Source organism: Portunus trituberculatus, chromosome 45 (assembly GCF_017591435.1).
Source record: "Portunus trituberculatus isolate SZX2019 chromosome 45, ASM1759143v1, whole genome shotgun sequence".
In the NCBI taxonomy this organism is placed as follows: Eukaryota; Metazoa; Arthropoda; class Malacostraca; order Decapoda; family Portunidae; genus Portunus; species Portunus trituberculatus.
Window position 1 is genome coordinate 10,245,320 of NC_059299.1, and position 22,160 is coordinate 10,267,479.

Here is a 22,160-nt window from a genome sequence, read left to right on the forward strand (position 1 = left end):
CACTGCTTAATCCGTCTTTTCCTTCTCCACCTCTTCCATGCATCCTCTTTTCTTGTTCTAGCCTTTTCACATCTATCGTTAAACCAGTCCTGCTTTCCAACTTCTCTATGTTGTCTTATTGGTACAAATTTTTCTCACCTTCTTTGTATATTTTATAAATTCCTTCCACTTTTCATTTGCTCCTTAGCACTCTTGAATTTCATCAATTTGTCTCTTGAAAGAATTTCTTTAGGTTTCCAAAATCTGTCTTGGCATAATTCCATCTTCCACTTTATATTCTTCATTTCTTCTAGATTTCTCTTCATCTATCACCTTGAACTCCAAAACTGCATGATCACTCTTTGCTAAAGGGCACTCCACCCTCATCTCCTCAATGACCATTGGCTCTGTACTAAAGACCAAGTCCAGTCTTGACGATGCTCCCTCTCCTCCAAACCTAGTATCTTCTTTGACCCACTGAGTTAACACATTTTCCATTGCCAGTGTCAATAGTGTATTTCCCCATGTTGTCTCTGATCCTTCCATTGACCAGTCCTCCCAACACACCTCTTTACAATTAAAATCTCCCATCATTATAGTTCGTTCACAGCCACCCAACATTTCTTCCAGACATGTTCCTGTATCACTTATCATTTCTTCATATTCCTGTACTGACCATGCATTTGTCTTAGGTGGTACGTACACCACTATGTAGTGCCTCTTTTTCCTTCATTAGTTTCTGCTCTGATCTTTAGCACTTCTGCCTTTCCCATACCTTCTTTCACTTGATCCACCTTTATATCTTTTTAACCAGCAACATCACTCCTCCTCCCATCTTACCTACTCTATTTCTTTTCCAAACATTATATTTCCTTCTCCAACCATCATCAGGTCTTCTCCCTCTCTCAGTTTTGTTTCAGTAAGACCCACAATATCTGGGTTCTTGTCCCTCAAGTAATCGTTGAGTTCTAAAATCCCGATATCACTCCATTTATGTTGGAATACATTACATTTCGCTCATATGTAAGTTTCTTTAGTCCTTTCTTGCTGTACTTTTCTGGGTTATGAACCACTTCCTCAGTCTCATATCCAAGATTCTCCAGAAAAACTCTTTCTTCTCCTCTTCTGTCCTCTCTTCATTTTTTCAAAGCCTCCTTTCTCAACTCATTTAACATTTCTCTTTCCTTTTCACCGAGATCTCTTCTCAACCAAATCTTCCTTGTTGTTTTCTTGTTTAAGTCTTCCTGTAGTATTTCACAATCCTCTTTTGTTTAATGACTCTGCACAGTTTGCATCCTGCAAACAGATTTATGTAGCTGTTCACTTCCTCTGGCATGTCGTTTATATATCGAGAAAAATATTTCAATACTGACCCCTGTGGCACTCCGCTGTCTACTGTTCTCCACTTGGACTTCATATGTGTGTGTGTGTGTGTGTGTGTGTGTGTGTGTGTGTGTGTGTGTGTGTGTGTGTGTGTGTGTTTGCCTAGTTGTATTTACCTAGTTGTTCTTTTACAGGGCCTGGGCTTTACACTCGTGTGGCCCCGTCTCCATATCTACACTTATCCAATTTTTCTTTAAAACTATGCACACTCGTTGCTGACACCACTTCTTCACTCAAGCTGTTCCACGTCTCAACACATCTTTGCGGAAACTATATTTTTAACATCTCTCAGACATCTTCCTTCCTCAGTTTTTACTATGCGATCTTGTGCTTCAAATGTCATATTCTTCTCTCAGGATCAGTTTCTCATTATCCACTTGGTCCATTCCGTTGATCAATTTATAAACTTGTATCAGATCCCTCTCTCCTTCTCTGTTCCAGGGTTGGTAGATCCATAGCCTTTAGTCTCTCCTCATATGTCATCCCTTCAAATTCTGGAACCATTCTTGTAGCCATTTTTGTAGTCTCTCCAATTTCCTTATGTGTTTCTTTTTTAGGGGTCCACACTACTCCTGCATATTCCAATCTGGGTCTTATTATAGTACTTATCAATTTCTTCATCATTTCTTTGTCCATGTAGTGAAATGCTATTCCAATATTCCTTAGCAAATTATATGTCTCTCTGAAAATTCTATCAATATGGCTTACCGGTTGATTATTTTCTTCCATCGTCACTCCCAAGTCCTTTTCCTTTTTTACTTTCTCCAGTTCTACTCCATCTCCCATCTTATAGATTCCCACTGGTCGTCTTTCACTCTTTCCCATTTCCATGACATGGCTTTTGTCCACATTGAATTCCACCTCCCATTTTTACTCCATTCCCAGATCTTATTTAGGTCTTCCTGCAGTATTTCACAATCCTCTTTTTGCTTTATAACTCTGCACAGTTTTGCATCGTCTGCAAACAGATTTATGTAGCTGTTCACTCCCTCTGGCATGTTGTTTATATATATGAGAAAAGTATTGCCAATACTGACCCTGTGGCACTCCGCTTTCTACTGCTCTCCACTTGGACTTCATATCTTTGACTACCATCCTTATTTCTCTCCTCAAATAATTTTCCATCCATCTCAATGTGCTTCCTTTTAAGCCACCCTTCTCCTCTAACTTCCACAGTAATCTTGCATGTGGCACTTTATCAAATGCCTTTTTTAAATCCAAATAAATACAGTCAATCCATCCCTCTCTCTCTTGTACTCTATCAACTATTCTAGAGTAGAAACTCAGTAAATTTGTTACACACGACCGACCTTTTCTAAAACCAAATTGGCTATTTGATAATAATTTGTTGTCTTCAAGGAACTCGATCCATTGTTTCTTTATTACTCTTTCACACATCTTACATATTACACTAGTTAGTGATACTGGTCTGTAATTTAAAGGTTTTTCCTTCCTTCCACTCTTATATATGGGAACCACCTCAGCTCTTTTCCATTCTACTGGTACTGTTCCATTTTCTATTGAGCATTTTATGATGTATATAGGACTTGCTAGTTCTTCCCTACATTCTTTCAGTATTCTGCTTGAGACTTCATCCAGTCCCTTTGCCTTCTCTTCATCCAATTTGTTCATCATCGCTTTTATTTCAAGCTTGGTTACTTTAATCTCTTTCATATAGATAGTCTCTCTATTACCCTGTGGTCTTTCAAATTTGTATTCCTTAGTAAAGACCTCCTGAAATTTACTATTTAACAGTTCTGCCATACTTTTTGAGTCTTCCACCATCTCGTTCTCTCTTTTTAACCTTTCTATTGTTTGTTTTTGCCTTATTTTTCCATTTATGAATCTGTAGAACAATTTTGGTTGCTCCTTACATTTTTCGACAATGTCCTTTTCATAGTTCCTTTCCTCTTCCTTGCTCACCTTAACATATTCATTTCTCGCTACCTTGAAGTTTTCCTTATTTCCTGGATTTTTATTTCTCCTCCAACTTTTCCATGCTCCATCTCTCTTCTCCTTTGCCCTAGCACACCTTGCATTAAACCAATCTTTCTTTCCTTCTTGTTTAGGTCTATATTTTGGGACATATTTCCTGACTCCTGTTTTGTATATTTCCAAAAATAAGTTATATTTCTCTTGCACCCTCTCTTGAGTTTTCCATCTCCTCCCAGTTAACGTTTTTAAATAGTTCTTGAGGTTCTCAATATCAGCCTTTCTGTAATTTAATTGGTCTCCTTTGTATGATTTGTCCCTATCTTCCTTTCCCTCTTCTATAGCCATTTCTAATATTACATGGTCACTATTTCCCAATGGGCACATATCTTATATCATTGTTCATTAGTATACCCCATGTAAAAACCAGGTCCAATCTCGCCGACTCATTGTTTCCTCTGAATCTTGAATTTTCCTTTTCCTCTTTGGTCCATCATATTATCTATCATTAGATTCAGGAATCTTTCTCCCCAGGCTTCTTCCCCCATAGCACTTTCATAATTTTCCCAGTCCACCTCCTTACAGTTGAAATCTCCTACTAATATCACTTTTCTCCTTTCTTTAATGACTCTCATCAGACTCATTGTGTCATCTATCAGGTCTTTATATTCTTGATTGGTCCATGAATTTATTTTTGGTGGCACATATGCTCCAATGATTGTTAACTCTTTTTTATTAATATGCATCTTAACATACAGTACTTCTGCTTTTCCTTCGCCACACTCCACTTGGTTTACCACCATCTCTTTCCTTAACATTATCATGACTCCTCCTCCTTTACCCACTCTGTCTCTCCTCCATACATTATACCTATTATCCATGTCTATTTTTATTGCCTCATTTAATTTTTTTTCAGCCAGGCACACAATATCCAGTTCTTCTTTTTGTATGTAATCTCTTAATTCTAATTTACCATCTATGTTCGTACACATCATCTTTAATCGCTTACTCTTATCACCTTTAGTTAAACTTGCTCCACTATTTCCTCTTCCTTCTCTTTTATATACCATTTCCTTATCCTGTCTCCTAGAATTCTCCAAATAAATGCCTTCTTCTCTGACCTTTCATTATTTTTTTCCCTTGCTTCTGCCACCAATTTGTTGTGTCTCTCCTTTTCTTCCTCATTTCTATTTTTCTTTATGTATATATATATATATATATATATATATATATATATATATATATATATATATATATATATATATATATATATATATATATATACATATTCTTGCAACCTTCTGTTTCTCTGAGTTTTGTTCTATATAATATTTCTTCTGTGGCTGCTTGCGATTTTAGTAGTAGCTTAGTTGGTCTCACTATTCCTTCTTGATATTGTCCCATTATGTGGATTTCTTCTACCTCCTCCTCAAAGTTCTGTCTATCCTCGTCATTTAGATTCTTTAGTAGGTCTTTGACTGATTTCATTTCCTCTTTTTCCCTTCTTGGTCTATATTTTACATTTTTTTCTTTCAGTCCAAATATGATTACACTTTTTCTTTTCTGCAATTTCCCTTACTAGATTTTCTTTTTCCTTAAGGACTCCTATAATTTTGTTTGCCATATTCTCATCTCTTTCTTTTAGCTGTTCTTGTATCACCTGAAAATTATCCTTGTCTTTCTGATCTTGGACTCTCCATGCATGCACTTCTTTCTTAATCACATCCTATACTCTCTCCTCTTCCTTGTTTACCATATCTTTCAGATTCTCCTTTTCTTCTTGACTTTACTGAGTCCTTCCTCCAACTGTTTCTTATATTTGGCTAATTCCTTTTTAAGTTCCTTGTTTTCTGCTATTAGCCTTGCTTCATTTTCTTCCACTCTTTTTATCCTTTCAGGTTCTTCTGAAACTCTCTATCCTGTTCTTCGTTCTCTTTTATTCCCATGCTCTCCTTTATCCATTTATCCAATTTTCTTTCTAGTGTTAACAGTGTTTGCCATATCAAAACCTCCGAATGCCCCCTCTCCCTCATCAACATATTCATCCTCTTCTTGCATTCCTTCCCTGGTCTCATACCTGCATTTAGGTTTAACTCTTCCTTACTCATGCTGCCCTACAATGTATTCCTGGAAACTAGTGCCACCCAACTCACCCAGGCCTCTGTAAACACAACAACAGGTAGTGGGATCAGCTGCTACTGTGTGCATGACACTACATCCATGTGTGTGTGTGTGTGTGTGTGTGTGTACTTATTTGTATTTACCTATTTGTGTATTACAGGGCCCGAGCTAAGCTCTCTGTGTCCTGTCTCCTTGTCCATTCCTGTCATATCTCTCTTTCATCTGATTGACACACACCACGTCAACGACATCACTCCTCAGTTTATTCCACTTATCAATGCTACGATGCGGGAAACTGTATTTTCTCACGTCATTTAGACAGATGTCCTTTATTAGCTTTTTCCATGTCCTTGGAGATGATTACTTGTGGTCACCTTTATCAACTCTCTGTCCAGTATGTCAATCTTGTTCACCAATTTATACATAGTTATCATGTCTCCTCTTGTTCTTCTCTCTTCTAATGTGGTCAGCCCCAGCTTCCTCAGTCTTTCCTCATAGTCTAACTCCTGAGTCCTGGTACCATCCTTGTTGCCAGCCTCTGTACCCTTTCTACCTTCTTCACATTTTTCTTCATATGTGGTGACCAGACACATGCTGCATATTCTAACTGGGGTCTTATTAAGGTACATAATATCTTCTTCATCATTCCTTCATCTAGGTAGTGGAATGCAAGGCCAATATTTTGAAGCATGTTGTATGTTTTCCAAAAATCTTGTTAATGTGTTTCTCCGGTGACAAAGTGTTTTGCAGTTACTCCTAAGTCTTTCTCCTCATTGGTCTCTTTAATTTTCTCATCACCCAGCCTGTAATCCCTGTTTGGTCTGTATCTACTTCTTCCCATTTTCATAACATGGGTCTTGTCTATATTAAATTCCATCTGCCACTCTTTACTCCACTCATATATTTTATCAAGATCTTCCTGTAACTTGTTACAATCTTCCACATTCTTTACTCTCCTCATAATTTTAGTATCGTCCGCAAACATGTTCATATAACTGTCAATTCCTACTGGCATATCATTAACATAAATCAAAAACATGATGGGACCCAGCACTGACCCTTGTGGAACTCCACTGGTTACCTTCTTCCACTCGGACTTCCTTCCTCTCACCACTGTTCTCATTTCTCTTCCCATTAAGTAATTTTCCATCCATTTTGCTAGTTTATCATTTACTCCTCCAATCATCTTTAGTTTCCACATCAGTCTATTGTGTGGTACTTTATCAAAGGCCTTTCTCAAGTCCAGGTAGATAGCATCCACCCATCCCTCTCTATGTTGTAGTATGTCAGTCACTCTTGAATAAAAACATAATAAATTGGATACACACGATCTTCCTTTTCTGAAACCAAACTGCCTTTCACTCAGAATGTTTTCACTTTCTAGATACTCACTCCACTTAGCTTTAATTACTTCTTCACATACCTTGCACAATATACTAGTCAACGATACTGGTCTATAATTTAGCGGTTCCATTCTACTACCATTCTTATATATAGGCACAATGTCAGCTCTTTTCCACTCTTTCGGGACTAATCCTGTTCGTATGGAGGTTTCCACAATATCAAATATGGGGTTCAACAATTGATCCTTACATTCTTTAGCAACCTCCCAGATATGCCATCAGGCCCCATTGATTTATTAATATCCAGATTGCTTATAATTTTCCTTACATCTTCCTTAGTAACCATGATGTCCTGCATTTGCTTTATTTCCGTAGGCCTTCCTCCCATAAAATGCTCCTCCTTTGTAAACACTTTGCAAAAGTTGTCGTTCAAAATTTCAGCTATCTCTCCAGCATCTTCATATACTTCTTCCCGTTTTTACCTTTTCTATTGCCTCCCTTTTATTTAGTTTTCCATTTATGAATTTGTAAAACATTTTTGGGTCACTATCACAGTTTTCCACCACCCTCTGTTCATATTCCTTCTGTGCTGTTCTCCTTACTTCAACATATCTATTCCTTGCTGTTTTGTAGCCTTCCCTTGATAATACATCACTGTTTTCTTAAGTTTCTTCCATGCCTTTTCTTTGTTCTTTTTTGCTTCTTCACAATTTCTATTAAACCACTGTTTATTATTTAAAGTCCTCTTTCTGTAATATGGCACAAACTTTTTCACAGCAGAGTTATACAAATCCATAAATTTATCGTATTTCAATTGCATATCTCTTTCCTGGTATACCACGGACCAGTCAATTTCATTAAAGAACTCCCTTATATGGTTATAATTTGCCCTAGTATAATTTAATTTTTCCTCCCTGCGTTCCACAATCTTATTCGTGCTTAATTCTGTATCCAGCTCAAAGCTTAGGACATCATGATCGCTTTTCCCCAAGGGACTTTCATGTTCAATTTCCTCTTTTAGAGATTCCCCTGGTAAATACCAAATCCAACCTTGCTGCAACATCTTGTCCCCTGCACCTTGTTGGTGATCTCACCCACTGTGTCATCAAGTTATTTGTTGCTACCTTTAACAATTCTTCTGCCCACTCACCACCATTCACCACTTCGTAGTCTTCCCACACTATTTCTTTGCAATTAAAGTCTCCAACTATCATCACTCTATCCTTTCTGATGAGTTCTTGCTTCATTCTGTCTAGAGTATTTCTCATCACCATTTGGTACTGTTCATATTCCCAAGCACTGGTTCTGGGTGGTATGTATACTGTTATAATATTAATGTCCCTCTTGCCATCTGTTATAAGCATACTTATCACTTCCTCATTTCTCTTACTATAGTTCACCTCCTTCACTATCAGATCTTCCTTAGTAAGAACCATTATACCACCACCTCCTTTATTTTTCTATCATTTCTCCATACTTTGTAGTGTTTTACAACAAACCAGTCTAGCTTTATTTCGGCCTTAGCTTTGTTTCCACTACACACATTATGTCCGGTTCGTTATTTCTTAGGTAATCCATACATTCTAGCCTCTTAGACAGAAATCCATCTATGTTCGTGTAAGTCACTTTTATTCCATTCCTAGTCTCATTCTTCCATGTAATGCCTATTCCGTCTGTTTTATCCACCACTTCTTTAGCCTCCCATTTCTCATCCTCCAAAAAAACTTGATCTTTTCCTCCTCTGTTCTTTCGTCATTCCTCTCCTTCACTTCAGATACAAGCTCCTTCATTTTCATTCTCTCATCTTGTGACATATTTCTTCTTATGTAAATTGTTTTGGTTTCCTCAGAGTCCTTAAGTTTCCAAGCCCTCCTCAACAAGGCCTCCGCTGCCACCTGAGACTTTAATTTCAATTTTAATGGTCTATTCTTGCCTTCCTCAAAAGCTCCCAATCTCACACTTTCTTCTACCTCAGCATATAGGTCCTCTTCTTCCACAGAGATCTTGTTCAGTAAAGACTTAATCTTGTCATTTTCCTTATCCCTCCTGTCCTGCCAGTTCCTGTTGGTTTCCTCCCGCATTTTTTCTTTTCAGCAATATCTCTCACCACATACTCATTTTCCTTTAGTGCCTTTACCATTTCCCTCTGCTTAATCCCTTTATTTTCCTCTTCCTGCTTTTTAACTATCTCCCTAAACGACCTTTGTACCTCCAGATGTTCATGATTCACTTCTTTCATCCTAGTGTCAATTAGATTAAGACATTCCTCTTTCTTCAAGTCCCCTTCGGATATTTTTATCTCCATTTCCATGAGTTTAGCCTTCATTTCTTCGCATTGTTTCCTTAGTTGTTGGTTTTCTTTCTCCATCTCTACTTTTTCCTTCAACAGCTCTTTATTCTCTAGTGTTAACATGTAGATCTCTTTTTTAAATGAATCATTCTCGGCTAGAACTCTATCCAGTTTTTCTTCTATTGACAAAATGCTTAGGAACTTACTCTCCAGCGCCTGGATTCTTGCATCCACGTCAAGCTTCTGCAGTCCTTTTGGCGTAGTAATAAAACCTTCGAAGTCTCTAGTTTGCCTGGACGCCATTTTTGTTGTTGTCAGCTGATTACGGCCAGAGCGATCACCGTCCACACTTCCCTCTCAGGGATCACTCTCCATATCACTCACTTTCAACACTAAGAGACAGTAGGACATTTACGGACACAAAACTTAGAGTTACTCGGGCCCTGTAATACCATAGGTATTTTCTTTCTTCCTGTACGTAGCCAGAGACGAGCCGTCCTCTCTCAACGACGGTGTGTGTGTGTGTGTGTGTGTGTGTGTGTTTGTGTGTGTGTTTATGCCACATGTGTATGTATGGGTCATGTATGTAGTATCTACTTATGTAATACTGTATACATATCATATGAACTGTTGGTGGTAAAGTGTGCAAAATGTGGAAAAGAAAAAAAATTCCTTGAGTAATTCAGATTTTTGGGCAAGTCATATTGGCCTTCCTCCCAATTAGTCTAACTTGTGCAGGGGTAACTGTAGCTCCAAAATGTTTATAGAGACAAAATTATAGCAGTGACTTGAAACTGACTTGTTAACCTTCTCAGGAGGCAGAGGTGTACTTTGTGCCAACTTCCCAGCCCACACTCATGACAGTGAAGGTTGTGCCAGGAAATTTCCCAGTGCCCCTTGTGATGAATCCTGGCACCTGGTCCATCACTATTGAGAACAACCAGAATCTCTTCCTGGTGAGTTAGATTAATGCTTTAGAGATTTGCCTACAATTTTAAGGAAGCCTGTCATGCATATTGAATCACTATCATCTGTTGCATCTAACCAATTCAAGTGTTGTCATAGGTCTGCTTTTATTTTCCTACATGTAAGCAATAATATATGTATTTCCACAGGTATACCTTCGGTATGTTTTATTGTACATAATGATTTCATGTGTTTCCACAGGACTATTTTGTGTTGCTGCCACTTGCCTATTATGAGGGCACGGTACTCACCAGGAATGTGAGCACTCCTTGCAGGCTTGGCCAGCGAGGCAGCGATATGTGCCTCCACTATGCGTATCCTGATGTCTTTCAGTATGACTACATCTATGGCTCAGCAGGCTATCGCAGTGTGGGAGAGGAACGGCAGACTGTGGAGGTCTATGAAGATTATATGGTCAGTCTAGCTCATTATTGGCAGGATAGTGGATATTATCAAACTCTTCATTATATTTGCTTAGTAAACTTGTGATATTTAAGTCTGCTAAACTAGAGACTTAGACATGCATCATAAATGAGACAAATTTTGTTGGTCAAGTCCCATAACTCTAACAGAATTGATTTGTCATTGTATTCAGTCGTATGTGCAGTTAGCTCCCTACTTGATGGAATAGTTTTCCTACCCCTATTTCTTACAAAAGTGACATGTTATCTTTTTTTTTTTTTTTTCATGGGAGCTGTAATTGGTTAAAGCTACCTTTGATGGATGGGTTACTTTCTTTCTCTTCCCCTCCACACCTCCCTCCCTATCCCTCTTTTTCACACCCATGCTTTTCATGTCTCCTTAACTCTCTCTCTCTCTCTCTCTCTCTCTCTCTCTCTCTCTCTCTCTCTCTCTCTCTCTCTCTCTCTCTCTCTCTCTCTCTCTCTCTCTCTCTCTCTCTCTCTCTCTCTCTCTCTCTCTCTCTCTCTCTCTCTCTCTCTCTCTCTCTCTCTCTCTCTCTTACTTTTTAACTAACATTTCTATTTATAAAACCCAGGGTCCTATTTGCCCTATTTCTTGCTTCTAAACATTGCTTTGAAAATTTCATAGTCCTGTCTATCACTACTCCTAAATCCTTTCCTTCCTCTACTGCCTCTAGCCAACATCCCTCCATCTCATAGTTAAAGTTTGTGTTGTCTTTACCTAAATGCATAATTTTAATTGTAAAGAGGTGTGTTGGGAGGACTGGTCAATGGAAGGATCAGAGACAACATGGGGAAATACACTATTGACCCTGGTAATGGAAAATGTGTTAACTCAGTGGGTCAAAGAAGATACTAGGTTTGGCAGAGAGGGAGCATCATCAAGACTGGACTTGGTCTTTAGTACAGAGCCAATGATCATTGAGGAGATGAGGGTGGAGTGCCCTTTAGCAAAGAGTGATCATGCAGTTTTGGAGTTCAAGGTGATGGATGAAGAGAAATTTAGAAGAAATGAAGAATATAAAGTGGGAAGATGGAATTATGCCAAGACGGATTTTGGAAACTTAAGGAAATTTTTCAAGAGACAAATTGGATGAACTTCAAGAGTGCTAAGGGAGCAAATGAAAAGTGGAAGGAATTTATAAAAATATACAAAAAAAGGCGAGAAGAAATTTGTACTAGTAAGACAACATAGAGAAGTTGGAAAGCAGGACTGGTTTAATGATAGATGTGAAAAGGCTAGAAAAAGAAAAGAGGATGCATGGAAGAGGTGGAGAAGGAAAAGACAGATAAATCAGTGGGAAAGTTACAAAAGAGCTAGAAATGAATATGTGTGGATTAGAAGAGAAGAGAGAAAGAAACAGGAAAAAGATATAATTGATAAATGTAAAAACCAACCAAGGCTTTTTTACAGATATGTGAACAACAACATCAAAAATAGAGAAAGTATTGAAAGTTTAGAAGTGAATGGAGTCTGCAGTGCGGATCCCAGGGAAATGGCAGAGGTTATGAACGGATGCTTTCGGAAGGTATTCACAAAGGAGATTGCTTTTGACAAGCCACTGGTAATGGAACAAAAAGGGACTATGGAGGAGTTTCAAGTAACTGTAGAGGAGATAAAGAATATGATGGGGAGTCTAGAGGTGAGAAAAGCTTTGGGACCCGATGGGGTATCAGGATGGATTTTAAGAGAGTGCAGGGAACAACTGGCAGAAAAAGTTTGTGAAGTAATTGATGCCTCATTAAGGGAAGGTGTAGTGCCCCAAGACTGGAAAAGAGCTAACATTGTTCCAATTTATAAAACAGGTAACAAGAGAGACCCATTGAACTATAGACCGGTGTCACTTACAAGTGTGGTGGCTAAGATGTGTGAGAGGGTGGTGAAGAATAGATGGACAGATTTCTTGGAGAAGAATGACATACTTTGTGATTGTCAATTTGGTTTTAGAAGAGGGCGTTCATGTACGACAAACCTGATATGTTACTATTCGAGGGTGATAGATGTAATACAAGAAAGAGATGGTTGATGGAATATATCTGGATTTAAAAAAGGCTTGTGATAAGGTACCACACCAGAGACTGATCTGGAAACTTGAAATGGTAGGAGGAGTGCATGGCAGTTTGCTAAAATGGATGGAAGACTTTTTGGTGGGAAGAGAAATGAGAACAATAATTAAGGACAGACCATCAGAATGGGGCTTGGTGGAGAGTGGAGTCCCACAGGGATCGGTGTTGGCACCAGTAATGTTTGCGGTCTATATAAATGACATGGTGGATGGGGTGTCCAGTTATGTGAGCCTATTTGCAGACGATGCAAAATTGTTAAGGAAAGTGAGATGTGCCAAAGATTGCGAATTACTTCAGGAAGACTTGGACAGAATATGGAAATGGAGCTGTACATGGCAAATGGAGTTCAACACGACAAAATGCAAGAAATTAGAGTTTAGCAAGAGTGAAAGAAGAATCAGGGGTATGTATAAGATAGGAAATGAAGACATAAAAACCATTAATGAAGAAAAAGATCTCGGGGTGACAATTACCAATGACCTATCGCCAGAGAGACATATAAACAAAATAATTGGAGAAGTATTGAACTTATTGAGGAACATAAGAGTGGCGTCAGATATTTAGATGAAGAAATGATGAAGAAAATAATTACTGCAATGATAAGACCGAGGCTTGAATATGCAACAATACAGTGGGCTCCGAACTTGAAGAAACATAAGAAAATTAGAGAAAGTACAGAGGTCTGCGACAAAAATGGTGCCTGACTTGAGAGATTTGACTTATGAGGACAGACTGAACAGGATGCAACTTCCGACCCTGGAAAACAGAACAGAGAGGGGAGACCTGATAGTGATATACAGAGTGATGAATGGCATGGAAAAATGGACAGGGAAGATCTGTGTATGTGGAATGAAAGAGTGTCGAGAGGGCATGGGAAAAAACTAAAGATGGCCACTTATAGGAGAGATGTGAAAAAAATATAGCTTCCCTCATAGAAGTGTGGAAGCATGGAATAGTTTGGATGTGGAAGTGGTCAATGCAAGGAATGTTCATGATTTTAAGAAAAAGTTGGACATTAGTAGATATGGAGACGGGACAGTACGAGCATAGCTCCTTTCCCGTATGTTACAATTAGGTAAATACACACACACACACACACACACACACACACACACACACACACACACACACACACACACACACACACACACACACACAAGCCCGGTAGCTCAGTGGTTAGAGCGCTGGTTTCACAAGCCAGATGACCGGGTTCGATTGGCCGGGTGGAGATATTTGGGTGTGTCTCCTTTCATGTAGCCCTGTTCACCTAGCAGTGAGTAGGTACGGGATGTAAATCGAGGAGTTGTGACCTTGTTGTGTGTGGTGTGTGCCTGGTCTCAGGCCTATCCCAAGATCGGAAACAATGAGCTCTGAGCTCGTTCCGTAGGGTAACGTCTGGCTGTCTCGTCAGAGACTGCAGCAGATCAAACAGTGAATTACACACACACACACACATATATATAACATGCTTCAAAATATTGGCCTTGTGTTCCACTACCTAGATGAAGGAATGATGAAGAAGATGTTATGTACCTTAATAAGACCCCAGTTAGAATATGCAGCTTGTGCCTGGTCACCGCATATGAAGAAAAATGTGAAGAAGGTAGAAAAGGTACAGAGGCTGGCAACAAGGATGGTACCAGGACTCAGGGAGTTAGACTATGAGGAAAGACTGAGGAAGCTGACCACATTAGAAGAGAGAAGAACAAGAGGAGACATGATAACTATGTATAAATTGGTGAACAAGATTGACATACTGGACAGAGAGTTGATAAAGGTGACCACAAGTAATCATCTCCAAGGACATGGAAAAAAGCTAATAAAGGACATCTGTCTAAATGATGAGAAAATACAGTTTGAGTAGCATTGATAAGTGGAATAAACTGAGGAGTGATGTTTGTGGTGTGTGTCAATCAGATGAAGAGAGATATGACAGGAATGGACAAGGAGACAGGACACAGAGAGCTTAGCTCGGGCGTGTAATACACAAATAGGTAAACACACACACACACACACACACACACACACACACACACACACACACACACACACACAAGGAGGTAAATTACAAAGTTGCAAGTCTGGAAAAGGAAATCAAAGAGTCAGGGAGAAAACTTTGGGCCTTGCTGAAATTATAGATCAACAGATCATAGAAGAAGATAGCTGAGAAAGTGGTGAAGGTTATTAAGTCAAATGAGACATTGGTGAGGGAAACTGTAGACAAAAGAGATGTGTGGTGATATTTGGTGTGGAGGAGGATAAGACACCGAGTAAAATGGAGAGAGAGAGAAAAACATAAAAAAGGTGATAAATAATATCATTAATGTGGTGCAAGAGGAGGGAAAAGACCTAGTACAAGAAATAGAGGACTTCCATAGAATTGGAAAGTTCACAAGAGAAGGTATGAGGCCAATAAGAATCAAACTTAAGTCACAAAAGGATGTAGATGAATTGGTGGAGAAGTCATGGAGGCTAGCCCAGCAGGAAACAACAAGGAAGATTTGGTTGAGAAGAGATCTCGGTGAAAAGGAAAGAGAAATGTTAAATGAGTTGAGAAAGGAGGCTTTGAAAAAAAATGAAGAGAGGACAGAAGAAGAGAAGAAAGAGTTTTTCTGGAGAATCTTGGATATGAGACTGAGGAAGTGGTTCATAACCCAGAAAAGTACAGCAAGAAAGGACTAAAGAAACTTACATATGAGCGAAATGTAATGTATTCCAACATAAATGGAGTGATATCGGGATTTTAGAACTCAACGATTACTTGAGGGACAAGAACCCAGATATTGTGGGTCTTACTGAAACAAAACTGAGAGAGGGAGAAGACCTGATGAAGGTTGGAGAAGGAAATATAACGTTTGGAAAAGAAATAGAGTAGGTAAGATGGGAGGAGGAGTGATGTTGCTGGTTAAAAAGATATAAAGGTGGATCAAGTGAAAAAGGTATGGGAAAGGCAGAAGTGCTAAAGATCAGAGCAGAAACTAATGAAGGAAAAAGAGGCACTACATAGTGGTGTACATCACCTAAGACAAATGCATGGTCAGTACAGGAATATGAAGAAATGATAAGTGATACAGGAACATGTCTGGAAGAAATGTTGGGTGGCTGTGAACGAACTATAATGATGGGAGATTTTAATTGTAAAGAGGTGTGTTGGGAGGACTGGTCAATGGAAGGATCAGAGACAACATGGGAAATACACTATTGACACTGGCAATGGAAAATGTGTTAACTCAGTGGGTCAAAGAAGATACTAGGTTTGGAGGAGAGGGAGCATCGTCAAGACTGGACTTGGTCTTTAGTACAGAGCCAATGGTCATTGAGGAGATGAGGGTGGAGTGCCCTTTAGCAAAGAGTGATCATGCAGTTTTGGAGTTCAAGGTGATAGACGAAGAGAAATCTAGAAGAAATGAAGAATATAAAGTGGGAAGATGGAATTATGCCAAGACAGATTTTGGAAACCTAAAGAAATTCTTTCAAGAGACAAATTGGATGAAATTCAAGAGTGCTAAGGAGCAAATGAAAAGTGGAAGGAATTTATAAAAATATACAAAGAAGGTGAGAAAAATTTGTACCAATAAGACAACATAGAGAAGTTGGAAAGCAGGACTGGTTTAACGATAGATGTGAAAAGGCTAGAACAAGAAAAGAGGATGCATGGAAGAGGTGGAGAAGGAAAAGACGGATTAAGCAGTGGGAAAGTTACAAAAGAGCAAGAAATGAATATGTGTTGATTAGAAGAGAAGAAAGAAAGAAACAAGAAAAGGATATAATTGATAAATGTAAAGACCAACCAAGGCTTTTTACAGACATGTGAACAACAACATCAAAAATAGAGAAAGTATTGAAAGTTTAGAAGTAAATGGAGTATACAGTGAAGATCCCAGGAAATGGCAGAGGCTATGAATGGATGCTTTGGAAGGTATTCACAAAGGAGACTGCTTTTGACAAACCACTGGTAATGGAACAGAAAGGGATTATGAAGGAGTTTCAAGTAACTGTGGAGGAGATCAAGAACATGATGGGGAGTTTAGAAGTGAGAAAAGCTGTGGGACCTGATGGGGTATCAGGATGGATTTTAAGAGAATGCAGGAGCAATTGGCAGAAAAAGTTTGTGAAGTAATTGATGCCTCATTAAGGGAAGGGTAGTGCCCCAAGACTGGAAAAGAGCTAACATTGTCCCAATCTATAAATCAGGTAACAAGAGAGACCCATTGAACTATAGACCAGTGTCACTTACAAGTGTGGTAGCTAAGATGTGTGAGAGGGTGGTGAAGACTAGATGGACAGACTTCTTGGAGAAAATGACATACTTTGTGAGTGTCAATTTGGTTTTAGAAAGGGCGTTCATGCACGACAAACCTGATATGTTACTATTCGAGGGTGATAGATGTAATACAGGAAAGAGATGGTTGGGCTGATGGAATATATCTGGATTTAAAAAAGGCCTTTGATAAGGTACCACACCAGAGACTGATCTGGAAACTTGAAATGGTAGGAGGAGTGCATGGCAGTTTACTAAAATGGATGGAAGACTTTTGGTAGGAAGAGAAATGAGAACAATAATTAAGGACAGACCATCAGAATGGGGATTGGTGGAGAGTGGAGTTCCACAGGGATCAGTGTTGGCACCAGTAATGTTCGCAGTCTACATAAATGACATGGTGGATGGGGTGTCCAGTTATGTGAGCCTATTTGCAGACGATGCAAAATTGTTAAGAAAAGTGAGATGTGACAAAGATTGCGAACTACTCCAGGAAGACTTGGACAGAATATGGAAATGGAGCTGTACATGGCAAATGGAGTTCAACACGACAAAATGCAAGAAAATAGAGTTTGGCAAGAGTGAAAGAAGAATCAGGAGTATGTACAAGATAGGAAATGAAGACATAAAACCAGTCATGAAGAAAAAGACCTTGGGGTGACAATTACCAATGACCTATCGCCAGAGAGACATATAAACAAAATAATTGGAGAAGTATTGAACTTATTGAGGAACATAAGAGTGGCGTTATATCTAGATGAAGAAATGATGAAGAAAATAATTACTGCAATGATAAGACCGAGGCTTGAATATGCAACAATACAGTGGGCTCGAACTTAAAGAAACACATAAGGAAACTAGAGAAAGTACAGAGGGCTGCAACGAAAATGGTGCCTGACTTAAGAGATTTGACTTATGAAGACAGACTGAAAAGAATGCAACTTCCAACCCTGGAAAACAGAAGAGAAAAGGAGACCTGATAGCAATATACAGAGTGATGATTGGCATGGAAAAATGGATAGGGAAGATCTGTGTATGTGGAATGGAAGAATGTCGAGAGGGCATGGGAAAAACTAAAATGGCCACTTATAGGAGAGATGTGAAAAATATAGCTTCCTCATAGAAGGGTGGAAGCATGGAATACAGACGTGGAAGTGGTCACATAGGAATATTCATGATTTTAAGAAAATCTGGACATTAATAGATATCAGACGGGACCTGATGGCATATCTGGGAGGTTAGCTAAATGAATGTAAGGATCAATTGTTGAAAATCAGTGGGGCCTGATGGCATATCTATTTGATCAATTGTTGAACCCGTATTTGATAACCTCCATACAAACAGGATTAGTCCCGAAAGAGTGGAAAAGAGCTGACATTGTACCTATATATAAGAATGGTTGTGGAATGGAACCGCTAAATTATAGACCAGTATCATTGACTAGTATATTGTGCAAGGTATGTGAAGAAGTAATTAAAGCTAAGTGGAGTGAGTATCTAGAAAGTGAAAACATTCTGAGTGAAAGGCAGTTTGGTTTCAGAAAAGGAAGATCGTGCGTTTCCAATTTATTATGTTTTTATTCAAGAGTGACTGACATACTACAACATAGAGAGGGATGGGTGGATGCTATCTACCTGGACTTGAGAAAGGCCTTTGATAAAGTACCACACAATAGACTGATGTGGAAACTAAAGATGATTGGAGGAGTAAATGATAAACTAGCGAAATGGATGGAAAATTACTTAATGGGAAGAGAAATGAGAACAGTGGTGAGAGGAAGGAAGTCCGAGTGGAAGAAGGTAAGCAGTGGAGTTCCACAAGGGTCAGTGCTGGGTCCCATCATGTTTTTGATTTATGTTAATGATATGCCAGTAGGAATTGACAGGTACATGAACATGTTTGCAGACGATACTAAAATTATGAGGAGAGTAAAGAATGTGGAAGATTGTAAGATTGTTACAGGAAGATCTTGATAAAATATATGAGTGGATTAAGGAGTGGCAGATGGAATTTAATATAGACAAGACCCATGTTATGAAAATGGGAAGAAGTAGATACAGACCAAACAGGGATTACAGACTGGATGATGAGAAAATTAAAGAGACCAATGAGGAGAAAGACTTAGGAGTAACCGTGCAAAACACCTTGTCACCAGAGAAACACATTAACAAGATTTTTGGGATAACGTACAACATGCTTCAAAATACTGGCCTTGCATTCCACTACCTAGATGAAGGAATGATGAAGAAGATATTATGTACCTTAATAAGACCCTAGTTAGAATATGCAGCATGTGTCTGGTCACCGCATATGAAGAAAAATGTGAAGAAGGTGAAAAGGGTACAGAGGCTGGCAACAAGGATGGTACCAGGACTCAGGGAGTTAGACTATGAGGAAAGACTGAGGAAGCTGGGGCTGACCACATTAGAAGAGAGAAGAACAAGAGGAGACATGATAACTATGTATAAATTGGTGAACAAGATTGACATACTGGACAGAGAGTTGATAAAGGTGACCACAAGTAATCATCTCCGAGGACATGGAAAAAAGCTAATAAAGGACATCTGTCTAAATGACGCGAGAAAATACAGTTTCCCGCATTGTAGCATTGATAAGTGGAATAAACTGAACAGTGATGCGGTGTGTGTCAATCAGATGAAAGAGAGATATGACAGGAATGGACAAGGAGACAGGTCACAGAGAGCTTAGCTCGGGCCCTGTAATACACAAATAGGTAAATACAAATAGGTAAATACACACGACATGCCAGAGGGAGTGAACAGCTACATAAATCTGTTTGCGGATGATGCGAAACTGTGCAGAGTCATTAAACAAAAAGAGGATTGTGAAATACTATAGGAAGACTTAAACAAGATCTGGAAATGGATTAAAAAATGGGAGATGGAATTCAATTTGGACAAAAGCCATGTCATGGAAATAGGAAAAAGTGAAAGACGACCAGTGGGAATCTATAAGATGGGAGATGGAGTAGAACTAGAAAAAGTAAAAGAGGAAAAGGACTTAGGAGTAGAGATGTACCGATACCAAAATTTTAGCCGATTCCGATACCGATACCGATACCACCTAATTGGGCCAATACCGATACTACTACCGATACCGATACCACCTATACCGATACTACTACTTATAGTGATTAGTGCACTGGACACCAGGATGAGTTGCTGGACGGCGAGCGTTATCAGATGGGAGGCTTTGTTTTGGGGATGCTATAAGTTCTTCTGAGAACGTTTTGAAGCCATTTGCAAAGGTAAATTACTCAGTAATTGGAATGAATATCTTCTCAGTTTTCTGATTCTTGTCAGTTATTTTAAATTCTTACTTCTTACTCCCTTAGCGACCATTTGGTCTTGTGCATTTTCATTATTAATTTTATTGACGATATTTTGGCGATCAAATATTTTTAAAATTATTAAAATTGTAAAACAGACACAAAATATTAGCAAATGAAACTCATTTTGTTGTGTATGTTTATCTTTAATCTGATATCCTTTGATATTAATTCATTAGACATTAGTAGACCAATTCAGAAAAATGAGCTTTCACCTAATCTTTACAATTAAATAGAAAAAAAGTTTAGTTTATTTTAAATTTCTAGTGTATTGCTATGATCTTAAATAATCAATATGCAACAAATTATACACAATGCACATGATTACAAAACAGAATCGTTACTTTCTTAGTTATGGAATTTTTACATCCTTAGGTTAACACAAGTAACTCAAAAATTAAACTTGCATCAATATTAATATACATAGGTATATAATTCGAGCTTCCACCTATTCCAGTATGATATCTTGGAAAAGGCTAGCACTACCACTGTTAATTATAAATCAAATAAGAATGTGCTGTTATTTACAATAATGCAATGTCTACTATATATATATATATATATATATATATATATATATATATATATATATATATATATATATATATATATATATATATATATATATATATATATATATATATATATATATATATATATATATATATATATATATATATATATATATATATATATATCAAATAATTTTGTTGGATTCTCAATATCTGAAGTTTGACATTCTTAGATTATAGTTAAAAAAACATAAGCTTTTCACCTGTGTGAACTTTGTGTGGGTGGAAGAGCAGCGTCTGACTGAGAGACAGTGAGAAAACTGAGAATGCATGGTGACTCATGACCGACCGTGTGACAGGATGCCGGAGTTCAGCCTATATATGCGTTTCATACACGTCCAATTTAGAGGTTGTGGTTTATTACCACAGAAAACAGTATTCTATGACATACAGTAATCACCACGGAAACTTAATACGCCGTATTATATAAATTTGGTATCATCAATATCTTATATCAAATATATCACTAAGTAGTAAATTCCTTTTAGATATCGGAAGTATCGGCATAAAATAAGCCGATATCGATACCCAAAAAATGGGCTGATACCGCTGATTCCGATACCGATGCATCGGTACATCTCTACTTGGGAGTGACAATGGAAGAAAACAATCAACCGGTAAGCCATATTGATAGAATTTTCAGAGAGACGTATAATTCGCTAAGAAATATTGGATTAGCATTTTACTATATGGACAAAGAAATGATGAAGAAATTGATAAGTACTAAAATAAGACCTAGATTGGAATATGCAGGATTTGTGTGGACCCCCCATAAAAAGAAACACATAAGGAAATTGGAAAGACTACAAAAAATGGCTACAAGAATGGTTCCAGAATTTAAAGGGATGACATATGAGGAGAGACTAAAAGCAATGGATCTACCAACCCTGGAACAGAGAAGAGGGAGAGGGGATCTGATACAAGTTTATAAATTGATTAACGGAATGGATCAAGTGGATAATGAGAAACTAATCCTGAGAGAAGAATATGACATTAGAAGCACAAGATCACATAGTAAGAAGCTGAGAAAGGGAAGATGTGTAAGAGATATTAAAAAGTATAGTTTCCCGCAAAGATGTATTGAGACGTGGAACAGTTTGAATGAAGAAGTAGTGTCTGCAACGAGTGTGCATACTTTTAAAGTAAGATTGGATAAGTGTAGATATGGAGACGGGGCCACACGAGCATAAAGCCCAGGCCCTGTAAAACTACAACTAGGTAAATACACACACACACACACACACACACACACACACACACACACACACACACACACACACACACAGTCTATAAATTGATCAACGGAATGGACCAAGTGGATAATGAGAAACTGATCTTGAGAGAAGAATATGACATCCGAAGCACAAGATCGCATAGTAAAAAGCTGAGAAAGGGAAGATGTCTGAGAGATATTAAAAAGTATAGTTTCCCGCAGAGATGTATTGAGACGTGGAACAGTTTAGATGAAGAAGTAG

General features: G+C 38.3%; 1 protein-coding gene across 1 annotated transcript in view; it reads left to right on the forward strand.

The window, feature by feature from the left end:
• The window catches only part of LOC123519257 (laminin subunit alpha-like), a 235,179-nt gene that overhangs the window by 40,352 nt on the left and 172,667 nt on the right, over positions 1 to 22,160 (forward strand). Inside the window, exons 12-13 of the mRNA XM_045280389.1 lie at positions 9,864 to 10,004; positions 10,216 to 10,428. Coding sequence (XP_045136324.1) covers positions 9,864 to 10,004; positions 10,216 to 10,428 — 354 coding nt within the window. The remainder of the gene's footprint in view (positions 1 to 9,863; positions 10,005 to 10,215; positions 10,429 to 22,160) is intronic.